This window comes from Bufo gargarizans, chromosome 7, assembly GCF_014858855.1.
Source record: "Bufo gargarizans isolate SCDJY-AF-19 chromosome 7, ASM1485885v1, whole genome shotgun sequence".
Taxonomy (NCBI): domain Eukaryota; kingdom Metazoa; phylum Chordata; class Amphibia; order Anura; family Bufonidae; genus Bufo; species Bufo gargarizans.
This window is the reverse complement of record NC_058086.1, coordinates 45,807,829-45,834,324: the sequence shown is the minus strand read 5'-3', so window position 1 is coordinate 45,834,324 and position 26,496 is coordinate 45,807,829. Positions and strand designations below refer to the sequence as shown.

Below are 26,496 nucleotides of genomic sequence, written 5' to 3'. Positions count from 1 at the left end.
TTCTTAGAAGTAGGAAAGTTTACGACCACGGAGGCGATTTATACTGCATGTCACATAGCTCCCACATATGCCGCAGTGCCGTACAGAGGTTAGGCGCAGATTCACACCTGATGCTTCTTTCTGAACTATTATTAAAAGTAAAATGATTTAAGGTCAACATTTGTAATAAAAAATAATAATATGCATAATAAAGAATAAAATAAAAATAATAATAATAATTTATTAATTATTATCATCATCATCATCATCACTATTATTTATCACGATGATTAGTTCGGGCTCCACAGCGCCCCCTCTGGTCTATAAATACACCGCCGCGGCGCTCTCCCTCCCTCAGTCGGAAGTGCTGTGGTGACGGTCGCGGCCTGACAACATCCGGCCGGTGGAGGGAGAAGGCTCGGTCGTGGCTCATCCCGCGGAGCCCGCACGGTAAGGCGGGCGGACACGGTGTCCAGCTCCCGGGGTCCCTCCTCGCTCCGCCGTGCGCCCCCCGCCCCCCTCCCCCCGCGCCGCTCTGTGCCCGGTGACTGACAGCCTGTTCATCAGCTGACTCCCGCCTCCCCCCTCAGCCCCTTCTTGCACTACATTTCCCGTCATGCCCTGCCGTAGGTTTGCCTGCGCGAGCATCATGGGAAATGTAGTTTGAGGAAACAATTGGTGCTGGCGGCTGTCAGCAGCCTGCTGGAGAAGTTGTAGTGGGTGAGTAATGTTTATGTTGTGGCTCCTGCTGGGCCTGTGTTGCCGGGGGCCCCCTCAGGAAGACATTGTATTTGCAGCACAGGTATATAGGGTACCTTCTGGGGGAAGGATTTGTGCTGGAAGAATATTTCATCTTTCCAGATGCCCTGTGCCCCCCAGACAGCAGTCTATGCCCCCTGCAGATCGGTGGTGGCACCAGTGGTTGTTGGTCCTCTGTGTCCACATAAGACCGCCATGTCACTAACAGAGTGGAGATCTGGAAGAGGTGAAGAATTGAGTTGTGTACATTATTAAAGGGATAGCCCCCTTTATGCCGTGGTCTGAGTTACAGAAACCGCGGAAGACTGAGAGTGGAATATCCCTTTAAGAGTCTGCTCTGCCGTATCTCTCGGGTCAACAGGTCACGGGTCTCGCTCGGACGCTTTACAATAAGGAAATGAAACCTGTGATGTGTCTGCTGACTGGGGCTGTTGCTATACCAACGTTTTTATTTGATTTTGATACCATAAAAAAGTATTGCGATACTCAATACCATTCTATACCACGTGAAAAAAATAAATCTCCCCAAAAGCCGCGTGCCTTCCGCATAAAAAAAAAATATATTTTATGGTTTGGACTTTTTGGACGTGGCGATATATATTTGTTTTATATATTTTTTGTAAAATTGGGAAAGGGGGTCATTTTATACTTAATTTTTATTTTTTATCTTAAACTTTTTATTTAATAACTGTTTCCTCCCTTAGGGGCTAGAACCTGGGCTCTTTTCTTCCCTTGTCCTAGTCTCCCTAATAGATCTCTATCAGGGTGAATAGGACCTCACACTCTCCCTGCTGCCCTGTGCACAGTACACACAGCAGCAGGGAGGTTACCATGGCAGCCATGGCTTCAGTAGCAGCATCCTGGCTGCCATGGTAACCAATTGGAGCCCCAGGATTACACTGCTGGGGCTCCAATCAGAAGCTGCCACTGCACCACAAATGAAGGAGGGGACCCTGTGGCCACTGCCACCAATGATTTTAATACTGGGGGTTTGAGAGGGGCGGGCGCACTTCACCACCAATGATAATTTACCTTTTAATACTAGAGGCAGAACAACCCTACTGCTGACGACTGCTTCGTTCCTTGTTTTCGTGGTTGGAAAATTGCAAGTTCATAACATTATAACCCCTCCCTAATTTTTAAACCCCCATCCCCCTCATGCCCTGACCAGTCAAGGCCTGGACTCCACAAGACCTCTGAGGTGTCCTGTGGTATCCGGCACGTTAGCAGCAGATCCTGTAAGTTACTTGGCGCGGCCTCAATGGATCGGACTTGTTTTTCAGCACATCCCACAGATGACGTTTGGATTGAGATCTGGGAATCTGGAGGCGTCATCCCCTTCCTCTTTCTGTCTTGTTCCTCATTCCTGGGCAGTTTCTGCAGTGAGGCCGGGGCATTATCCTGGTGAAAGAGGGCGCTGCCATTAGGGGGCACCACTGCTATGTCTGTACAGTGGTTAGGTAGGGGGTACATGTCACATTCACATAATACCAGGAGACAAGGTTTCCAGCAGAACATTGCCCAGAGCCTCACACTGCCTCCGCCGGCTTGTCTTCCTCCCATAGTGCACCCGATGCCATCTCCTCCCCAGGTAAGTGACGCACGCGCGTTCCCGGCCGTCCACATGATGTAACCTCAGTGTCGGACTGGGGTACCTAGGGCCCACGAGTAAAATTTATTTTGGGGGCCCACCGTACGGCTACATTCGAATATAATAAATAATCTAACTAGTTTTTTATATGAACATAGACTGGTGGAGGTGCTGTACATTGAATGTGTGTATGTAGTGCAGTAAGTCTAATGTGTAATGTGCCACTTGTGCAGGGGGTGGGAGACTAGGGGCCCACTTTGTCCAGGGGCCCACCGGGGGATTCCCCTGTACCCCTGTGGGCCAGTCCGAGCCTGTGTAACCTGATTCATCAGACTAGGCCGCCGCCTTCTTCCATTGCTTCATGGTCCAGTTTTGCTGCTTGCTGCTCCATTGTAGGCACTTTCAGCAGTGGACGGGGTCATCGTGGGCTCGCTGACCGCTCTAAATCTACACAGCCCCATACACAGCTGTGTATCCTGACACCTCGGTCATCGGCAGCAGGAATGTTGTCAGCAGTTTGCTCTAGAGTAGCTCTTTTGTATGGATCGGACCAGACGGGCTAGCCTTCACTCCACACCCCCTATTAATAAGCCTTGGACCGGACGCACTTGATGCTGTCACTGGTTCTTGTTCACCCCACAAGACCAACTGTTTTGGAGATGCTCAGACAGAAGCTTCTAGGTGTCATATTATGATCGCGGTCAAAGTTTCTCAGATCCTTGCGCTTCCCCGTTTGTCCAGCTTTCAGAATTGGACAGCCTGTGCCCTTGCTACAATTGTATCCAGTCTGGACAATACTCTGTGAGCTACTGCAAACACCCAGACGGATACATTGTATCCAACCATCAGGACAGGAGAGAGATTGGTGCTGCGGCTGTTTATTTCACAAATGGATACAATTGTAACAAACCCTCAGAAGTATATCTGTACCAGTTTTCACCCTCTGGGTATTAATAAGGCTACATTCACACAAACGTGTTTTGTTTCAGGTGTTTTTTTTTTTTTTTTTTTCCGGATAGGATGTGGACCCATTCATTTCTATGGAGCTGTTAAAAAATGTGGATAGTCAACCGTATGTTTTCCGTGTCCGTGGTTCCATTTTGCAAAAAAATAGAGCATGTCCTATTGTCTGTTTTGCGGACAAGGATAGGCATATACAATGAATCCGCCAAAAAAAGATGCCATACGGACGTCATCAAAACATACAGCGGTTGTGTGCATGTAGCCTAAGAAGGTTGTCTTTCACTGACAGGGAGCAGGGCTTGTAAGGAATTGAAGTACAAAGTATATTAGAAAGTTGTGGAATTTCTCACAAACAGCGAGTCGCTCGCCCGTCACTTATGCGTTCCTTTTTTTTTTGCTTCTAGGTATAGGACTTTCCAGACCACACAAGGTATGGGTTCATTCTCACGGGGCGAATATGGAAGCCAGCGGCACCGATGAAAAAGTCAAGTCTATGTTTTTATCTGCGTGGCATAATGTGAAATACAGTAAGCTCGGTTCATCGTCATTCACCACATTCCTTAATCTGTGTTATGAGAGCGAACACTGAACCTGAGGGACGCTACGGTTTTGGCAAAAATGCAACTAAAAACCTCAGCCTCGTCCTGCTCATGCAGCTGCAGTCCATTACTATTTATGAGTAAATGTAAGAGCCATCAGCCTGGAGTCCATGACCGGAGAAAGGCTCGCCTTCTGTTAGGCTTGGGGCGAATTCACATGGGACAGATTTGTTGCAGCAATTTCTGCTTCTGCTCCATTTAACATGTGCTTCCTGCAGAATCTCAACACCCCCCCCCCCCCATCCCCTTCCCCTTCAGAGGAACTGAGCAGATTTTCTGTCCCTGAAATTGCTGCAACAAATCCATTGCATGTTCACGTGAGGTAGAAAAATCAGTCGCTGTATCGGCCTCCAAAATCCGGTTTTCCATGTAGAAATGCTTGCAATTTTTGGCATCCAAGTGACCTTCAGTTTCAGTGGTATTTTTAAGGCACTGATGCCACCCTAATAAAAAAAAATCTACAATGTATAACTAACTTGAATGGAAAGAGGATTTAAGGCGTTTCATAAACTAATTCTGTCAAAGAAAATGTCAATCAGCGTGAAGAAACTTTCCCCCTACATTGATGCATCGTGTCAGGCGGCAGCTGTGCAAGGAATGGAAAGGAGAATGCTTCGGTTGGCTCACAGGAGGCCAGTTTCTTGAGCAAGGTGACTCTTACAACGGTGTTGACAACCCCTTTCGGCCTCATGCACACGACTATGTCCGTGTCGCTGCTCACAAACCACAGATCTGCAAAATGCAGATACTTTCCGTGTGAAATCTGCATTTTATTTTTATTTTTTTCTCATTCCCATTGCTAGAAATGACTATTCTTGTCCAGAACGTGTTCTATAATTTGCAGAATGGACACACGGATGCGGACAGCACACTTGGCTGGGCCTGTGTGCAAGCCACAAAAAGTACGGCTTGGATGTGGATACAAAATACGGTTGTGTGCAGGAGGCCTTAAATTGACTGACATTTTCCAATTCTGTAGAGCCTTCAAAGGCTGTCTGCAGCTTTGCAAAGTGCTATAAAATATCCTACCATTTGACGTATACAGTTCCTATGCAGTGTTCCTGTGTGCGGAGTCGTGTGTCAGTTCCCTGCTTCTTGCTGACCACCTCCTCCTGAGTACTGGATAGGCCTCTATGGTCAGAGCCTGTTGGTGTTATTCACACCTCTCATTTTGTAACTGAGGAGACCTCTGTGCTGCATTTTCTTCAATATATTTTGGCTGGAATCAGTCATATTGGTGAGATATTGGAGGACGGAGTCTAAAGCTTTGAGCAAAATCGTAGCTATACAGGGAAACGCCGCCCCCCCCCCCCTTTTGAGCTCTGAACCTGCAGCTTCACAAGAAGGGAATGCCCCCTGAGCTCTGAACTCACAGATCTGAAAGCGGGGAATGCCCCCTGAGCTATGAACACGCAGCTTCACAAGTAAGTAGGTGAGAGAAAGCAAATCTTGGGGTTTAGGAGCTTCAAGCTACAACTCTTGTTTGCATCTGCTATCCGTGTCATACGTTGCATCAAATCCTATAGATCAGTGTATATCGCGCTATTCATTTTTATTTTTTTCTATTATGCTTATTACCGTTCTTATTGTAGAAAACTGTCATTTATTTGTTTTTGTTTTGTTATATTTTAGGCTGGGTGCTCAGGACGAAAACCTATTTTAGACGAAACTCCCCTGTCTTTTTACTTGGCAAATGTTACCATTTCAAATTTGAGGGTGAGTTCCAGTAGGTTGACCGCTGTTTACAGGCGACCATAGAACCACTGACCCCATGCCAACTCTGCCAGCAGTCTGTGTAGCCATATAGTCTCGCTTCCACAATTCCTGGAGATTATCATTTGGCTGTTTCCTGACTTTTATTTCTAATATCTGAACAGATTCTGAATCTTCTCCCAATGGCTCAGATTCGGGCTCGGTGACGAATGAAGACGTATTTGGCACTGTGGAGGATTTCCGGAAGGACTTTATTTCGAGGATATGGCTGACCTACAGGGAAGAGTTTCCCCTAATAGATGGTTCGACATGGACCACAGATTGCGGCTGGGGCTGCACCCTGAGGACCGGGCAGATGTTACTGGCTCAGGGGCTTCTGGTTCACTTCATAGGGAGAGGTTAGTGCTAATTATTTTACAGGTTATGTCCCACTGGGGCCCTTAGAACCCTCTGGTGGATACGTTGTGGGGTTGCAGTGAAATCCACTTGTTTTACATGTGGATTTTGTCAGATTTTCTGCATCTTTCATCCTGTGCATTGCAACGGGTGAAGATCTGCAGAAAGAATTAATTGGTGGGGGTCCGACTGCTGGGACCCTCTTTAATTTCTTTCCACACACTGCACATGCTCAGCCACGCTCCATTTATTTCTAGGGGATAGGGCTGGTGCAAGGATTTTTGCCGCCCTAGGCAAGATAAAAATTGCCGCCCCTCCCCTTATCAGATGATCTGCCCATATCATGACATCACATATGTTCCACCCATTTCTCAGCATTTAAATTAAGAGAGTTATATGTTGCAATAAAGCCCCCTATTAAGAATGCTGGAGAATAACTACCATAGCTAAAGAAACAAGCCTGGGGCGAAAAACAATAAGGGCCCCCTTCCCCATGACACTTGATGACTTTTACAGAAGAAACTGTATATTGTGGGGCACGGTGTATGCTATGTGTATAACATAAACATATTTCATATGAAAACTTAGTTACGTGGCTTGGCCCTTGGGGATCTGACGCCACTTCAGCACTTTGGCCGGGGGCTCGGCGGAGCTGATGTGTTTTATCCTAATGAGAAAGATTTCATAATAAGGATTTGGAGAAGGGTTAGAGGGATAGCAGAGCAAGGAGAGGCCGGTGCTGCTACTAGGGGGTCATACCATGGGGGAGTAATAACGCCCACCATAATGCCCCCCCCCCCCAGTAGAAATAATTCTCCTTATGTGTCAGTGCAAAAAATACCCCCTGTAATGCCCCCAGTTGAGCTAATGTCCCCATAGTGCCCCCATAATGTGCTAGTATAAAATACCCCTATATAGTGCCCCAGTAAATGCCCCCAAAGTGCTCCTCTCCCTCCTAGTGCCCCCATAATGTACCAGTATAAAATGCTCCATATATAGTGCCCCAGTAGATGCCCTCAGTGTCCCCCATAATTTGTAAGTATAAAATACCCCTTCTCAGTGCCCCCGTAGATGACCCCATAGTACGCCTCTCCCACCTTCCCCATAGCACCCTATGGACTCTATGGAAGCACCGGCCCTGCTTACTAGAGCGGCGGCACAGCATGAGGAGGGCTGAAAATAGGGAGAATATCCTAGTGATGTGCCCCCAATGTCCAAGGTGGGAATATCCCTTTAATGCTAGGAGCATCTGGCACTTATGTCCTTGGCTGGCAGAAGAAAGTGTCCTACTGTATTGCTGTGGTGGGGGTGGCAGGATTTTGTGCTGCACTATGTATTTGGTTCTACTGCGGCAATTGATGCAAATAATAATAAGTCGACAGCGGGGTGGCACTAATCTAGTTCCTGATAACATTACCAGGTACAGCAATCTCAGTTTTCAGGTGTCTATCCAACAGGCGATGCTCTGCCCACGACAGTCTTTTAAACATCCAAATAGGGAGAGAAAATTGAGGCGGCACTCACCCACTGGGTATGAAAGTCCTCTTGCTTCAAAAACTCACATAAAAGCAGAAGGTGAAGGATGGACATGCATTTCACACAGTAACACTGCAGCAATGTTTTATGCTGCACTAAGGTATTGCTGCCCCTGCCTACTTATCATGACCCTGCCTTTTTGTCACTTTGGACCTGCCTGCAACATGGGGCCACTTTTTTATTTTTTCCAGGGCCCAGTCTTTTCCCAAGTTAAAATCATTTTTAAACTTGGGGCAACCCCTTTAAGGGGGATTCCAGTGACTAGCCTTAAAGGCATAACTGCAGTTTATGGTATATGTGCTTGATAACCTGTGGGGAGGGTCCCTCCAGCATCTAAATTGTACATGGGGCACCAGAGGGCCCTACTTTCTATAGGTAGGGGTCACGACAATGAGACTTCCACTGGTCAGACATTTCAGCCGTATTGTATGGATGTGCTGCCATAAATGTATATTAATCAGGATACCCCTTAAATGCACATTTGTGGTGGTGGGGGGTGATATTCCAGTTAAGATCTTAAAACTGTATTTAAAGGGTTTTATTGATAAATACTGTATACTTTTAGTGTAACCCCATTCTACCCCCCCCCCTTCTTACAGACTGGTTATGGCCGAATGCACTGGACCTTTACCGGCCGGAGGCAGACTTCTGGTTACAGAACAGCGCCAGGAAGCTCGCCCCTATTGAGTCATCGTACAATGACCTCCACCCCTACGGTACCGCATCCAGCAAACTTCAGGCGGCCAAAGAAAACGAAGACGAAAACCAAGCTGCTTTTTATCATCGGAAAATCATTTCTTGGTTCTCCGATCATCCCATGGCCGACTTCGGGATTCATCAGCTGATAAAGCTTGGGAAACAGTCAGGGAAAGTTGCTGGAGACTGGTACGGGCCAGCGGTCGTCTCTCACCTCCTGAGGTACGTTAACTTAAAATGGCCTGAATGGTAGAAATGTAAACCTTGTGTTGCTCGGGTGTTACCGTGGTAACTTATCTGTATTAGTTGTTCTATTATATATGTGCCTGTATCTATAAATCTCTTATGCTATTTTTTAGGGATCGACCGATTATCGGAGTTACCGATATTATTGGCCGATATTCAAGTTATCGGCATCTAACCTTGCCGATAATGCGTCCAGCGTGCTATCACAGGTTATCGGTATCTGCGCCAAAAAATCAAAATCGGTCGATCCCTAGTGTGTGTATATATGTTATTATATTATATTTTCACTCGCCTAAAGAATTATTAGGAACACCTGTTCTATTTCTCATTAATGCGATTATCTAGTCAACCAATCACATGGCAGTTGCTTCAATGCATGTAGGGTTGTGGTCCTGGTCAAGACAATCTCCTGAACTCCAAACTGAATGTCAGAATGGGAAAGAAAGGGGATTTAAACAATTTTGAGCGTGGCATGGTTGTTGGTGCCAGACGGGCCGGTCTGAGTATTTCACAATCTGCTCAGTTACTGGGATTTTCACGCACAACCATTTCTAGGGTTTACGAAGAATGGTGTGAAAAGGGAAAAACATCCAGTATGCGGCAGTCCTGTGGGCGAAAATGCCTTGTTGATGCTAGAGGTCATAGGAGAATGGGCCGACTGATTCAAGCTGATAGAAGAGCAACGTGGACTGAGATAACCACTCGTTACAACCGAGGTCTGCAGCAAAGCATTTGTGAAGCCACAACACGCACAACCTTGAGGCGGATGGGCTACACCAGCAGAAGACCCCACCGGGTGCCACTCATCTCCACTACAAATAGGAAAAAGAGGCTACAATTTGCACGAGCTCACCAAAATTGGACTGTTGAAGACTGGAAAAATGTTGCCTGGTCTGATGAGTCTCGATTTCTGTTGAGACATTCAAATGGTAGAGTCCGAATTTGGCGTAAACAGAATGGTGGTGGTGTAATGGTGCGGGGCATGTTTTCTGGGCACACTTTAAACCCCTTAGTGCCAATTGGCCATCGTTTAAATGCCACGGGCTACCTGAGCATTGTTTCTGACCATGTCCATCCCTTCATGACTACCATGTACCCATCCTCTGATGGCTACTTCCAGCAGGATAAGGCACCATGTCACAAAGCTCAAATCATTTCAAATTGGTTTCTTGAACATGACAATGAGTTCACTGTACTAAAATGGCCCCACAGTCACCAGATCTCAACCCAATAGAGCATCTTTGGGATGTGGTGGAACGGGAGCTTCGTGCCCTAGATGTGCATCAATGCCACGTAGAATTAAGGCAGTTCTGAAGGCAAAAGGGGGTCCATTAGTATGGTGTTCCTAATAATTCTTAATTTTTTTTTGTAAGAGACAGTTATGGTTCCTCAGGGGTGGGGCTATAGTTGCAGTTTCTGCTAGTGGTGGCGTGCTTAGTTTTTCTTTGTATTTATTTATATTTTGTATACATTATGCTCCCATGTAAGGTCATAAGTCCTTTAGGCCAGGCTTACATAGCATGATGATGGCAGTGCCGCACTGTGACATTGCATCCATTGATTGTCTACGTGGTTACATTGTGACACGTCTCCCCTATGATTCGTCTTTCACCAAAACGTCAACCCTTGAGGAATTTTGGTTGCAAATTGCACGCCACAATGTAAGACTTCAGGTCACAGGAGTCGTACTTTGTCTGCGTTCCATAGTCAGCAAGCAGATACATTGTTTTAACCTTGTAAGACAAACACGATACATTGTAACCTGTCTAACGTTTTCCAGGAAAGCAATGGAAGATTCCGTTGACCCAGAGCTTCAGGGGATTTCCATATATGTTGCTCAGGACTGTACAAGTAGGTGGCAGCCTCATCACTTCATTTAAAGGTGGTTTCTGACACTGATTATAAATTTTGAAAATGGTCTGATTGTGAAGTGTAATAATGCCGCGCAAATGCCTTTTGGCTCCTGTCTTTTCCAGTGATGTGAGCGTGCTCCGATTTAGATTGCAAACTGACAATCTGTAGCCGCTTCCTTTTTGTGTTGCTAGACTACAATTCCCATGCTGCATAGGGCTGGCTGAGGTCCTCCCAGTACACCTCCTGCCTAGCTGACAGCGTGCCCACTCCACATCCCGTCGCCATCTTGGCCCTCCAAGGCTCAGTGATAGCTGAGCTAGTGTGTCTTGAACTTGCACCTGAACAGTGGCGTGAAGTTACAAACTAAGGGCTTGTGCACACGAACGTATGAAGCCCATGCTGTGGACCGCAAATTGTGGTCCGCAATGCACGGGCACTATCCGTGGGGCAGGCGCATGGGGATTGCAGACCCATTCACTTGAATGGGTCCGCAATGCTTCCGTTCTGCAAAAAGAGAGAGCAAGTTATATCTTTATGTAGTGTGGAAGCACGGAACGGAACCCCAGAAAGCACTCCGTAGTACTTCCGTAGTGTTCCGTTCTTCCGTTCCGCATCTCCAGATTTGCAGACCCATTGAAATGAATGGGTCTGCATCCGTGATGTAGAATGGCCACGGAACGGGCCTGTGTATTGCGCATCCGCAAATGCGGTCCACAATACGGAAACGGGCATCGCGCGTTTGTGTGAATGAGCCCTAAGGTGCACATTTATTAAGACCACTGTTTTAGACGCCGGTTTTAAGCCCCTGCACTGGCGTTGGATCCGCCAAAGTTATGTAGAGGTGCAGGCCTCTCCGTAACTCCTTCCTTGCTGTATTACATTTAGACCATTTTCTACGCCAAAAACGGGAGTAGAAAATGGGAAGGGCGACTTTGCGCCACTATCTGTCCCAGAAATACGTCTAATAAATGACAGTATGTGTTTTGCGACTTTTTAACTTTAAAAAAAATGGTGGCATCTCCCTTTTATGCTGCCCTCGCCACTTTTCACAAAGGGGGCAGTGGCAAGGGGAGGAAGGACCACCCACCCACCCTGACAAATTTAACTGTTTTCTAGCGCAAATTATGCCAGAATTCTACAGAAGCTCAGAACTGTCGTAGGTTTCTGTATAGGCGCACGGACTTCAGGCGGATGCTTCTAATTTATGATGAGGCCTCGTCCTAAATTGGGCACATCTTCCAGCGGTGCAGCTATTGTCAAGACCAGCACAGAAAGCGCCAGCTTTGATAAATCTCCCCCACGTGTTAGAACCAGGAAGATTTGTAAACTAAAGAGGCTGATACATTTTGCCTGCCCTGGTACATTGTAACAAACCATTTTGTGGCAGGAATAAGGTTTGTACTGTTGTGTTTAGCGCACAGAAGATACTGGACACAATTGTAATATACAGTCAGCTATGAGTTGCATGCAACCTCTCGATGCAATAGTGTTCCTATTCACTGACAGCAAGCATAGGACATGCTGGAATGTGTGTGGATGGGTCGCACTGTATGGGGGACAAAAAAATGCCTGCTTTCTTCAGAAACTGCTCCATGCCTGTCCATAGGTTGTCTGGTATTACTGCTTCATTAAAGTGAATGGAGCTGAGCTGCAATACCACGCTTTACCTGTGGACAGGTGTGGTGCTGTTCAGGAGACGACAGTCATGTTCAGCTTCTCTTCAAGCCACGGTTTGTGGCCAGAATGTTTGTAAAAAAATGGATGACTGCAAAAAAAAAAGTGGTGAATTGGTGCTTGGACAATTTTTTTACACTGTGTTGATGTTTACTCGCTGACACCTGGAATACCCCTTTAATCAGCATTGCGAGGAGATGTGTTGCGGCACTTGAAGCATATTGGCAGAACATCTCTGATGTAAAGGTTACGTTTTCCTTGTTTCCGTAGTTTATCGCGACGACTGTCTACGACCAGCAGGATAACTCTGACTGTGACAAATCTGTTCTCATTCTGGTTCCTGTCAGACTTGGCGGGGAAAGGACCAATACTGAATATTTCGCATTCGTGAAGGTAGGGGGACGATAGGGAGGCTTCCCCACTTACACAGGAGCTCCCCCCCCCCCCCCTTTGGTGGGACGTTCAGGAGTAGAAAAACATAAGGGGCAGTTTATTAAACAGAAATACGGCTAAATTAGGCGTACTTCTGAAACCGAATGTGGCGCAAAGGTCCTTTGCACCATTAATCTGCGACTTTTTCCCGCTCATGGCAGGTCTAAAAAAAAGTGTGTGGTGCAGGGAAGGGGACGTCTCCTTTACCATTTTCTACACCTGTTTTAGGCATAGAAAATGGTCTATATGTAAGACTAGGAAGCGGTCTTACATTAAGAAGTAGCGGTAGATCCACTGAAGTTCAGTGCTTTAATAACCCTGGCGTCTAAAATGCCTCTTAATAAAATGTGCCCCATAGTTGCTTTATTCTAAAACGCAGCGCCCCACCTGTCCATGGAGTCTGCCTAGTATTGCAGCCTCAGCTCCATTGGCATCAATGGGGCTGAGCTGTAATACGCAAATAACCAGTGGACAGAGGGGTGGTGCTGCGTTTTTGTTATTTTTAATTTTTTTAATTTTTTTTTTCCTAGTTCTGGACAGACCCTTTAACACTTTTAGGCTAGGGCTACACGACATGTCGCGCGACAAATTTTATAATGATAGTCTATGGTGTCGCACTGCGACACGACCGTAGCAAAAAATCCAGTCTGACACCGTACATTACCATTATAAATTGTCATGCGACACTTGTCATTGTGTAGCCCTAGCCTTATGCTGTTATTTTCTTGTCCTCAGGGGATCCTCAGCCTTGAATATTGTCTTGGTATCATTGGGGGTCGACCAAAACAGTCCTATTACTTTGTGGGATTTCAAGGTAGGTACCAGAACAAACATACTGTGCATTCCTGTTGGATTACATATGAGGTATTACAATTATTTTACTGTTTTGGGTTACAAAGTACCTTTGACAGATAATAAAAAAAAAATATATAAAACCTTGTTTTTCATTTTTGTCTTTTTTTTTTTTGTTGTCTTTTTTTTGCAGCATCTAACCACTTAGATGCTGCACTTGTCAAAGGGGTTATCTCATGACTTGTGTTAAAAAAATAAATAAAAAAATTTAAAAAATCAGACCTCCTATAGAACATGACGATCTTTCTGACAAACCTAGAACCAGCCCTGTACCTCACATGGATCCAAAGATCTCCCCATTCATTGCTCTGCTAGATTTATAGCAAGCTGACAGCTCTGGGGGGGGGGGGTCTTCTCTGCTGAAGCTCAGGGGGGGGCGTGTCCTTTCTGTTGCAGCTCTTTCCCTATAACAGCTCAGGAGGCAGTTGAAGCATGAAACTGAGCGTGTGCAGATATCTGTGACCTGGACAAAGAAATGAGAAAAAAAACCATGGCAGGTGGCGCTATAGATACTTATTTATTGAACAACTCTGTGGCTATGCTACATTTTTAATGACATGTAATCACAAAACTATTCAGATCCAGGTGCTGGTTTGAAAACTGTAGCATTTCTTTTTTATGCGGCAACCCGTATAATACTGATGAGTTATCCTCTGGATAGGTCATCAGTATCAGATCGGCAGGGATCAGACAGCCCTGTTGATCAGCTGTTTGTAGAGGTCCGCAGCTTACCCCGTCCAGCGCAGTGCATTCTACAGCGGCTGTGTTTTAGTATTGCAGCTCAGCCTCATTCACTTGAATTGGACTGAGCTGCACCGGTGGGCGCCGCGGCCCCTTCAGACTGCAGATCGGTGTGGGTGCTGGGAGTTGGACTCCCGCTGATATTGATGATCTCTCCTGATTATAGGCCATCAAAATCTCAGACAACCCCTTTAATGACCGCCAGAGTTATGGCCGATCCTGCTCATGTCTGCTGTTAGCACGAGGTGCCATAAACATACATCACCGGAGCGGGCTATGCGCCATAAATGTAGATCACATGATACCAAGTGGGAACATTAGTGACCGTGAAGTGGCACCATGTCCTTCTATCACAAGCGTAGAAGTAAACTGATAATCCAGAATATTTGATAATCTAGCACCTCTCGCATATTTTTTTCTTTTCTTTTTTCCTTATCTTGGACCAAAAACAGAGCTGCCATCTGTAAATGACCATTCTCAGCCTGAATAATTACCGCCACGCCGAGGCCTCTATTAATTAATCAGATCCCACCAAAGTCCACTCATTTGTCACTTAGCCGCCATTGTAATTGGTTTCCGCAGACCGCGTCTTTAATTTCCTGCCCTGCATAAACAAGGCATATTTTACCCTCCGTCTAATGAAAGTTTAAGCGCGCTCGCTCTTCTCATTTGGCAGGCTTTATTTACATATTTACATTCCAGCAGTTTAAGCGCGGCGAGTTGACGTTAAGATGACAAGCAATACGTCCTCGTTGTCGGCACCGCTCCGCCATCGCATTTTTCATCGCCGAACTCCGGAATATAATTGTGTGTTTGTGAAAGTAATTTCATCACCAAAAATTAAATGACATACTCATCACTTTCATAAAAAAAAAAAAAAAAAATTCTGCTTATACAAGCATCTTTGATTATGCAGAAGTTAATCTGTCCCGTTAAGGGGCGCGCATCCGTCACGGCGCCTCCGATGGCAGGAGCCTTTGTCTGCGATTTTTCTCCTCTGTTCTTCTGCATAGAAATTGGATTGTAAGCGGTGTGATAATAAAGTGTGTTTGGAATTACTTATCTTCTGTTTTGTCCTTGCAGATGACAGCTTGATATACATGGATCCTCATTACTGCCAATCTTTTGTAGATGTCAGCATAAAGGATTTCCCTCTCGAGGTAATGTCGCTGCGCGTTTTGGCTTTGTTCTCTCTCTAAATTAGGCACTAATTATGAAGTGAAATCATACAGCGATTTCTGGGTAATCTTGTGCCATTCTCAGAGTTTAAGTAATGACCTCCCTCCCAAAAAAGTTACAAAAACTCATAGTAGTGGTCATGCTCTTGCACTCCTTCTTCAGCATGACCACACATGGAGCAGCCACTGACACTTAAAGTGGTTGTCCGGGTTCAGAGCTGAACCTGGACATACCTCAATTTTTCACCCCAGCAGCCCCCCTGACAGGAGCATCAGAGTAGTTTATGCTCCGATGCTCTCCTTTGCCCTGCGCTAAACTGCGCAGGGCAAAGGCATTTTTAGGAGTTCCAGTGACGTACCGGGCTCTCATTGGCCTGTCAGGAACCTCAGTGATGTCACCGGCACTGATGGGCGGGATTTAGCGCTGCCCTAGCCAGTAAAACAGCTAGGGCAGCGCTTAAGCCCACCCATCAAAGCCGGTGACTTAACCAAACACACTGCTGGGTGTAAGTTTCCGCCCGGCAGTGTGAGAACAAGAGACCTTGCCCTGCGCAATTTAGATGAGATGCTCCGATGCTAGCCTCGGGGGCTGCCTGGGTGAAAAATAAGGGTATGTCCAGGGTCAGCTCTGACCCCGGACAACCCTTTTAAAGTAAGTGGCATTTAGCCTATAGAGAGAGTTAATACAGGGCACTTACTAATGTATTATGATTGTCCATAATACCTCCTTTGCTGGACTCACTTTTCAATCACATTATAAACCGCTTATTTCTATGGTTATGACCACCCTGCAATGCAACAGTGGTGGTCGTGTTTGCACGACCACCCTGCAAAGCCTTAAAGGGGTTATCCAGAATTAGAAAAACATAGCGCTACTTCCAAAAACAGCGCTGCACCTGTCCATGGGTTGTGTCTGGCATTCCAGCTCAGCTCAATTACAAAGAATAGCTTTGAGCTGCAATATCCCACGCAACCTGTAGATGGGTGTGGCACTGGTTTCATTTTTTTTTTTGGCATTAAGCAGCCATGTTTTTCTAATCCTGGACGTCTCTTCTAATAAGTTGGACAGACTGATACATTTTATTGTACTTTGATACATTGTAGCAAACAAAACCGTAGTTCTGCTGGGGTGTATAACTTGCAGGGCATTGGGTAAATTGAAACTTTTTGTAACAAATTCTCAACTGTGAGACACATTGTGTCTGGATGGAGTTCAGCCTGGCTTTTCACCATCTCTGCTTGCGGTCTTTGAATGGAAATATTCTTATTTACACCCAACTTGCGCTTGGTATTTTTGAGACAATATGGCAAGAACATCCAAAAATGAATGCATGACCTGATGTAGGGATGTCATTAGCCTGGCAAAAAGTGTACCAGATCATGTTCATTTGTCAAGCTGTGTTGAAGAAAAGGAACAGGGCAGTATGGTTATGTTTGGCTGTATGACCACCAGTCCTATAATGCCATTTTAGGCTACTTTCACACTAGCGTTGTTTTAATCCGGCGTTCAATTCCGACACTGGAACTGCCCGCCGGATCCGGAAAAACGTGTGAAAACTGATTACATTTGAATCCTGATCAGGCTTTCGATCACAATGGAAAAATGCATTGGAAAAAACGGATCCGCCATTTATGGACTTTAACTTTTTTTTCACATTTTTCGGGTTTAACATGCAAAAGCCGGATCCGTTTTGACTGAACACACGGGGCCGGATCCGGCGTTAATGCAAGTCAATGGGAAAAAAGCCTGATCAGGCGTTCAGTCAAAGTGTTCAGGCTTTTTGGCCGGAGGTAAAAATACTGCATGCTACGTTTTTCTGAAAAGCCTGATCAGTCAAAAAGACTGAACAGAAGACATCCTGATGCATCCTGAAGGACTGACTCTCCATTCAGAATGCATTAGGATAAAACTGATCAGTTCTTTTCCGGATTTGAGCCCCTAGGACGGAACTCAGCGCCGGAAAAGAAAAACGCTAGTGTGAAAGTACCCTGAGCTATGTATCGGAAGAACTTTCTTTTTAACCCCCCCCCCCCCCGCTTCCAAAACCTTGGCACGCTGACATCAGACCGTCCTGACAATGATGGATAGAGCCCAGCGGAGTCATGTACATTTCACTAAAGCTCAGACTCTGCGCCGAACGATTTGCAAATCTAATTGTGTAGAATCACATGCACATTACCGCGCTCAAACATTGCTTCCCGTCAATGTGGAGGGCGAGGAAGCTCTAGTCAAGGTAAAAAAAAAATTAGAAGTGGAGGAGCGAACGGGGACATAAGGTTTACTAAAATAGGATGGACTCTCATCAGACGCCGGATCTTGGATGGATAAGTCGCCCTAAACGGAATCGTAGAAACCGTGGGAAATGGTGTTGGTCATGTTAATTTCTGTAGTTGGAACGCTAGATGTTGTTGGCATAGCAGAAATTGCTGTACGTGCAGCTCTAGACGTTGTGTAGTCACAGCAATCTGGTGGGTTAGGCTAATTTCACATCTGCACTTTACCTTTCCGCTATTAAGATCCGTCATAGGATCTCAATAGCAGGAAGGAAAACTGTTCCATTTTTGTCCCCATTCATTGTCAATGGGGACAAAACTGAACACACCAGAATGCATTCCGTTCCATTTGGTTGCATCCCCATCGCAGACAGAATAATGCAAGTAGCGTTTCTGTCCACGATGTGGTGCGGAGCAAGACGGATCTCTGACCCAATAGAAAAGGGATCTGTCCTCCATTGACTTTCAATGGAGTTCATGACTGATCCGTCTTGGCTATTTTAGAGAGAATGCAACCAGATCCATTCATGACGAATGCAGCCGGGTGTATTATCGTGACAGAAGCGGTTTTATTGATCCATGGCGGATCCAGCAAAAACTCTGGCGTGAAAGTAGCCTTACTTAAAAACATGGTGTTTCATCACTTAGTGTCACTGGCCTTTTTAGCAACTTAAAAAATATATAAACATTTGTTTTTTGTTTTTAAAAAAATTGGTCTGACCCTTTATTTTACTTTTTTGCCAGCTGGTCTGCTTTTTTTTGCAGGGTGAGTTGTATTTTTTTTTTTTTTTTTTTTTTTGGTAAGCTTTAGTGATGCATATGACTTTTTTTTTTATTTTTTTTATTTCCTTTTTGGGGAAATTACGAAAAACAGCAACTCTGTTTTTTATTTTTTATTTTTTCAGTGATACCAGTTATGTTTAAACTTTTTTGACTAATATATTTTGTAATAGCAGTCAAAAGGTGTGTGTGTGTGTGTGGTGTTTTTTTTTTTTTTTTTTTTTTTTTTTTAGTAAATTTACTACTTTAGTAAATGCCATGTATGGAGCTAGCTCCAATCTTGAGTCTCCCCTACACAACCCCTTTTGAATTTTGGTGCACATTTATCCAAGATGTTGGGATGGGGTTAATGGCTGCCTGCAGCCGCCACTAGGGGAGCTTACTGTACATGGAACTCAATAAATAAAAAAAATCCATTCGGAGAGCTCCCCCTGGTGGTAGCTGCAGAGACAGGAATGGATAGATTATGACTTCATGTCTTTTCAAAAAAGTTGGAGCTCTGTATTCTAAAAAAAGAGCTACAATTCAGTTACTTTGCATAGTATTTAGGATATCTTTATGGTGTCCGATCATCCCGCATGCAGCAGAGACTAGGCTTCTCTGGCCAGTAAGTTTACATAACACAATCAGCCTGTGGATTTGTTACAATGTATCGCTGCAGGACATTCTTTCTGCTTCCTGCGGTGTTTGGCTCACAGAGCATTGCTTGGCTGCCACCATCATGAACAGTTTTAGAAGGTTGTAAGGGTCCAATATTGATCTTCCTTGTGTTACTGTATCTTGCTGCCTTCTTCCTCTGCAGTCATTCCACTGTCCATCCCCGAAAAAAATGCCCTTCAAGAAAATGGACCCAAGCTGCACCATTGGCTTTTATTGTAGAAACGCATGGGACTTTGAGAGGGTGGTGGATGAACTCACAAAGGTATGTCATGTGATGTATTACAATGTACGCTGATTCCATAAGCAGAACAGTGAGTGCAGCTCTGGAGTATAATACAGGATGTAACTCCGGATCAGTACAGGATAAGTAATGTATGTACACAGTGACTGCACCAGCCGAATAGTGAGTGCAGCTCTGGAGTATAATACAAGATGTAACTCCGGATCAGTACAGGATAAGTAATGTGTGTGTACACAGTGACTGCACCAGCAGAATAGTGAGTGCTGCTCTGGAGTATAATACAGGATGTAACTCAGGATCAGTACAGGATAAGTAATGTATGTACACAGTGACTGCACCAGCAGAATAGGGATTTATATACTCTGGACAGAGTATAATGCAGGATGTAACTATGGATTTATATTTAAGATTCCTATACTGATTTAAAGGGTATGTATACCTTCAAAATCACATTTTTTTTTTTAATGATCCTTTTTTTTCAATTGGCAATTATTACTATTGAGCCATTCTGTCACAAAAGTTAACTGTTTATCTAACTGTGTGACTGGTACTTTTACTTGTCATCTAACAACCCTTATCTCTAAACTACCAAGAGGTAATAAACACTTATTTAAGCCACATGTTTATCAGTAAGATGAGGACTGAGCTATAATGAGTGTTTAGATCAGTGGTTCTCAACCTTTCTAAAGCCGTGACCCCTTAATACAGTTCCTCATGTTGTGGTGACCCCCAACCATTACATTTTTTTTCCTTGCTACGTCATAACTAATTTTGCTACTGTTATGAATTGTAATGTAAATATCTTTTTGACCCACCACAAACACGCACAGACACCAATACACCAAATGTTAATTCAAATAGACAAGTATTCATTCATAACCACAGAACTTTAGCATAAATACAAAATATTTGTAAACCAAATAAATAACTTTAAAATAAATAGTAAACAACAAATACCCCCTAATAAATAACTCAGTGGTGCGCACAGTACCCCCCCCCCCCCCCCCAAATAAATAAATCAGAAGTGCTCAGGGTCCCCCAAATAAATCAGCGGGGCTTCAGGTCTCCCCCCAAATAAATAAATCAGCGGGGCTTCAGGTCCCCCTAAATAAATTAAGCCTTGCTCAGCCAAATTAAAATAAAATTGGCCAGGCTCAAATAAATCATTGGTGGCGGTGGTGCTCAGCGGCTGTGTCATTAACGAAAAAACTCGGACCTCAGCAGACAGGCGGCCCGACTTACCCGTCCAGACGTCGGGCTCCTTCCATTGGGGCCGCTGCCATTGTGCGGGTGACCCACAATAGGAAGCCTCAGGTGCAAGCAGCGTTCAGGTGTCCGCCTGCGGAGCGGAGGACAGACTGATGCATTCTGAGCGGATCCGCATCCACTCAGAATGCATTAGGGCTGGACGGATCCGTTTGGGGCCGCTTGTGAGAGCCTTCAAACGGAACTCACAAGCGGAGCCCCGAACGCAAGTGTGAAAGTAGCCTTAATTTGTTTCCTCATTTTTGCATTTCTTCATAGTAACAGTTTATAAGGCTGAAAACGCATCCATCCAGTTCAGCCTGTTATCCTGTAAAGTTGATCCAGAGGAAAAATTCCTTCCCGACTCCAATCAGGCATCAGAATAAATCCCTGGATCAGCGACCCCTCTAGTAGCTATAGCCTGTAATATTACACTCCAGAAATACATCCAGGCCCCTCCTGGACTCCTTTATTGTACTCACTATCACCACCTCCTCAGGCAGAGAGCTCCATAGTCTCACTGCTCTTACCGTAAAGAATCCTCTGCTATGTTTGTGTACAAACCTTCTTACCTCCAGGCGCAGAGGATGTCCCCTCGTCACAGTCACAGTCCTGGGGATAAATAGATGATGGGATAGATCTCTGTACTGACCCCTGATATATTTATACATAGTAATTAGATCTCCCCTCAGTCGTCCCTTTTCCTTTTTATTTTTTTTTATTTTTTTTCTAAGCTGATAACCCTAATTTGGATAATCTTTCTGGGCCCTGTAGTCCACCCATTCCAGTTATTAGTTGCCCTCCTCTGAACCCTCTCCAGCTCTGCTATGTCTGCCTTGTTCACAGGATCCCAGAATTGTACACAGTACTCCATATTTGGTGTAAGCGGACAGGCCATAGACCCTTCAGGGAAATTACCCAGTGGGCTGATACCCAAGCCCTCCTCAAGGCTGCCAGTCGGGTACATAACTATTAGTGATGAGAGTCATAGGCAATATTAGAATTTGCGATATTTCACATTTTTATTTCTTCGAGAATTCATGATCTCCAGTTATTGTTTACTTGATTGTGAAAATCGCCAATGTAATATATTTGTGATCAATTCCCGATCAGAATACTATTTATTTTAACCCCTCCAGCCCTATTGTACTATGCATTCTGTATTCAGATTGCGATCATTTTTCCCTTATAACCATGTTGTATTTTCCCTTATAATCTACAGAACACCGATCCCAAGGGTTTGGGTACCAAACATGCCTTTTTTTTTTTTTTTTTTTTTTTCCCCCTCACACGCATACAAAACACATTACAATGTTTTGCACTCGTGCGGAAAAATCATGCATGTTCCCACATGCACCTGCACCTTTTCCCGCAACGTCTATGTGAAAGAGGCATTAAAGAGGCTCTGTCACCCCGATCAACGCCACCCTACCAGGCATATAGCCTGGTTGGGTTGATGACGCTAACAAAAACAATACCTTTCTTTCTGCTGTAGGTGGTGGAGAAAAATAAATTTTTAAAAATATGTATATTTAAGTATTCAAGCACCAGGAGGCAGGCCTATGCGGTTCGAGCACCGCTCCAACAACGCCCCTCTGCTGTAGTTCACGCTCCCTGCCTTTAGATTGACAGTGATGGACTGTACGGGCCATTCTGGCCATTCGTGCGGGATCTCTGCTCTAGACCACTGTGTGTACAGTATACTGTCCTCTGTAGTGTGTGTGGACAGTATACTGTCCTCTGTAGTGTGTGTGTACCGTATACTGTCCTCTGTAGTGTGTGTGTGGACAGTATATTGGTGTTAATTATTTTTCTAGATTATTGCCCAAAAAATTCTCTATTTTCAGGCCTTTCAAAAGCAAAAAAAAGTCTGTTTTGTGCCAGGAGGTGGCGCCATTGGGACATCATTTTCACCCGTCAATTCTATGGATTCCAGGACTTGTTCAGCCGATTTCTTAGCTTTTGCACTTCAGGTTTTTGCCCAGTTGGTGCAATCTGCTGGTAGTATCTGCGCTGCCTCTCGTGTGGTCCATGGTGTGGGTACTAAACTGCTGATGCAGAAGGAAGGAGAAACATGGCAGTGCCAGCGCCCACCAACATCCTGCAACATTTCTCTTTGCCTGTCTGATAATTCAGACTATTTGATAACCTGACACCAGTGGCATAATAGTGGTGCCGGATTATCAGATTTTTATTTATTAATTAAAAAAATATTTTGGGTTTGAGTGGCTAGCCGCAAATATTTTGGCGCCTCCCCGCTTGCATTGTCTCACTTACAACTCCCATCCTCCCTCATGCTGCACCCGTTCCGTGGAAGTCCCTGGCTCGGACCTATGCCTTCAAGGAGGCCTGTATCACACACCCATAGTCCATACACAACGTGACCAGGTCACAGATACCGCCACTCCGCCCTGTACTCAGCCAGCTACCCACAGTGCACCGCTCTGCACTGTATATGCATGGTGACTCCGATCCGGCTCTCCAGCTGTAGTACAACTACAACTCTCAGCATGAACACTTACTCGGATGTTCCCAGAATTGAATTCAGCATGCTGGGAGTTGGTTTCAGCACTGCTGGAGTTCCAGGGGTGGCTAACCCCTGCGCCAGAAGGTCACTGCTGACCCCACCCAATTTTTTTATTTACTTTTTGTATTTTGAAATGTTTTATTTTTATGTTTTTTTTAATAGGGGTCTCCACACATGACATGGACTTGCCAGAACTGAAGGGCAGCCGCGTTCCTGGCTTTTTTTTTTTTTTTTTTTTTTTTTTTGTTACAGAAAGAGCCCAAAACATGTTAGTGTTTTTTGTCTAATTTTTAAGGTCATTTTTTACTGCATTTGATATTACTGCTTTTATATGCCTATAATGTAAGAAGGTACAAGAACAAAGTGTCACCTATCACAACCTGTGCATGGGAACATGTGGTGGTATCCAGTAATATTGGTTCTATAAAATTATACAGATGTAGCAGAGCTGACTTTGCAGCTTTCAGTATCGTCTCAAGACACGAAATTTTTCTCACAACAAATTCAGCACTGCTACATCTTCCCGGAATCCTGCTTTAACGTGATCCTCTATTCTGTGTCCCAGGTACTGAAATCCTCCAGCAAGCTGAATTATCCTTTATTTACCTTTGTGAACGGACACGCTCAAGACTTCGAACTGGACTCCACGCCAGTCTACGAGCAGAATGACCTTTTCACAGAGGAGGAGAAGAACAGGTTAAAAAGCTTCACCAACGAGGAGTTTGTCTTGCTGTGATTTATTCCCCCCCTCCCATGTCCTGTACTTGGAAATTGTGCACTTTGGGTCCATTCTATAGAAACGCTAGAACCTGGAATGTGTTTATGAATTTTTTTTATAAAATTTTTTTAAATTAAAATTTTAATGTTTTTATCTTTTTTAGAGAGGCTTTTATTTTAGATCATGTATGTACGCTAACATCTAAGGTATCATTTTCCAGTCTTGATCACTGTGATTTGTAAGATATTTTGTCTATTCTCGCCACGGTCATCAAATTGTACATCAAAGGCCGCTCCGAATAAATCTAATCCGGTATAAACCTCGGTGACTGGTCCTGTGATTTGGTTGGAAAAATTGAGTAAAGAGGACGAATAAAGGCCAAAGCTGCTGCTAGGCTAGAACCCATGCTGTGTACATCAGGCCTCATGCACACGAGGCACCTTTTGATGCAGTTTTTGGAAGCATTTTTGATAAGCAGAATGTTGTCTTCTGAAAAAAGCATGAAAACTGCACCAAAAACTCCCCTCTCTGCGACTGGTGATGAAGAGGTTATAAAACTCACAACTGTTTGCTGAAATCCATGATTTTCAATGTACAGACATCTCTATCGTAACAGTATTAAAAATAATGCTGAAAAACTGCAACATCCCAGAAAGTGCTGTTATACTGCCTCCTATGTACAAGAATATAATAGTAGTGATGTTCTTGTACATAGGAGTAGTATTATAGTAGTTATATTCCTGTACATAGGAGCAGTATTATAGTACTTATATTCTTGTACATAGAGGCAGTATTATAGTAGTTATATTCTTGTACATAGGAGGCAGTATTATAGTAGTTATATTCTTGTACATAGGAGCAGTATTATAGTAGTTATATTCTAGTACATAGGAGGCAGTATTATAGTAATGTTCTTGTACATAGGAGGCAGTATTATAGTAGTTATATTCTTGTACATAGGAGCAGTATTATAGTAGTTATAGTCTTGTACATAAAAGCAGTATTATAGTAGTTATATTCTTGTACATAGGAGCAGTATTATAGTAGTTGTATATAGGAGCAGTATTATAGTAGTTATATTCTTGTACATAAAAGCAGTATTATAATACTGCTCCTATGTACAAGAATATAACTACTATAATACTGCTTTTATGTACAAGAATATAACTACTATAATAGTTATCTTCTTGTACATAGGAGCAGTATTATAGTAGTTATATTCTTGTACATAGGAGGCACTATTATAGTAGTTATATTCTTGTACATAGGAGCAGTATTATAGTAGTTATATTCTTGTACATAGGAGCAGTATTATAGTAGTTATATTCTTGTACATAGGAGCAGTATTATAGTAGTTATATTCTTGTACATAAAAGCAGTATTATAGTAGTTCTATTCTTGTACATAGGAGGCAGTATTATAGTAGTTATATTCTTGTACATAGGAGCAGTATTATAGTAGTTATATACTTGTACATAGGAGCAGTATTATAGTAGTTATATTCTTGTACATAGGAGGCACTATTATAGTAGTTATATTCTTGTACATAGGAGCAGTATTATAGTAGTTATATTCTAGTACATAGGAGGCAGTATTATAGTAGTTATATTCTTGTACATAGGAGGCAGTATTATAGTAGTTATATTCTTGTACATAGGAGGCAGTATTATAGTAGTTTAGTTTACTGCCTAAATAAAGTACGTTAAAAACACTTTCATTTTATTAAAAAGTAATCTCCACAAATATAGGGTGAACTGGAACTGATTCAGACTAATATTTATGCTGGTTCCTAAATTGACCCTACCACAAGAACTCCTTATTGTGTATAGGAGTATGGAAAACAAAGGAACACTCCTGCTTTAGTCCTAAGAGTGTATCTGATAGGATAGCATCTTGCAGTTGATGGAGATTTGAGGGATGCACATCCAGGGCACGAAGCTCCCGTTCCACCACATCCCAAAGATGCTCTATTGGGTTGAGATCTGGTGACTGTGGGGCCATTTTAGTCCAGTGAACTCATTGTCATGTTCAAGAAACTAATTTGAAATGATTCGAGCTTTGACATGGTGCATTATCCTGCTGGAAGTAGCTATCAGAGGATGGGTACATGGTGGTCATGAAGGGATGGACATGGTCAGAAGCAATGCTCAGGTAGCCCGTGGTATTTAAAGGATGGCCAATTGGCACTAAGGGGCCTAAAGTGTGCCCAGAAAACACCCCCCACACCATTACACCACCACCACCAGCCTGCACAGTGGTAACAAGGCATGATGGATACATGTTCTCATTCTGTTTACACCAAATTCAGACTCTACCATTTGAATGTCTCAACAGAAATCGAGACTCATCAGACCAAACAACATTTTTCCAGTCTTCAACAGTCCAATTTTGGTGAGCTCATGCAAATTGTAGCCTCTTTTTCCTATTTGTAGTGGAGATGAGTGGTACCCGGTGGGGTCTTCTGCTGTTGTAGCCCACCTTTCTTTCCCATTCTGACATTCAGTTTGGAGTTCAGGAGATTGTCTTGACCAGGGCCACAACCCTACATGCATCGAAGCAACTGCCATGTGATTGGTTGACTAGATAATCGCATTAATGAGAAATAGAACAGGTGTTCCTAATAATTCTTTAGGTAAGTGTATATTATGACTAATACTGCGTCCTAGGTACAAGAATATAACTACTATAATACTGCTCCTATGTACAAGGATATAACTACTATAATACTGCTCCTATGTACAAGGATATAACTACTATAATACTGCTCCTATGTACAAGGATATAACTACTATAATACACCTCCTATATACAAGAATATAACTGCTATAATACTGTCTCCTAT

General features: G+C 43.9%; 1 protein-coding gene across 1 annotated transcript; it reads left to right on the top strand.

Annotated features, from left to right (window-relative positions):
• Positions 1-351: 351 nt before the first annotated feature.
• On the top strand, positions 352-23,977 carry ATG4C (autophagy related 4C cysteine peptidase). The gene is given in 12 exon segments (XM_044302089.1): positions 352-429; positions 3,697-3,819; positions 5,524-5,607; positions 5,769-6,002; positions 8,136-8,454; positions 10,259-10,329; positions 12,277-12,290; positions 12,292-12,399; positions 13,174-13,252; positions 15,115-15,191; positions 19,066-19,185; positions 23,502-23,977. Coding segments are annotated over 11 exon segments (1,347 nt in total). The 5' UTR covers positions 352-429; positions 3,697-3,749; the 3' UTR covers positions 23,673-23,977.
• The last annotated feature ends 2,519 nt before the right edge of the window (positions 23,978-26,496 follow it).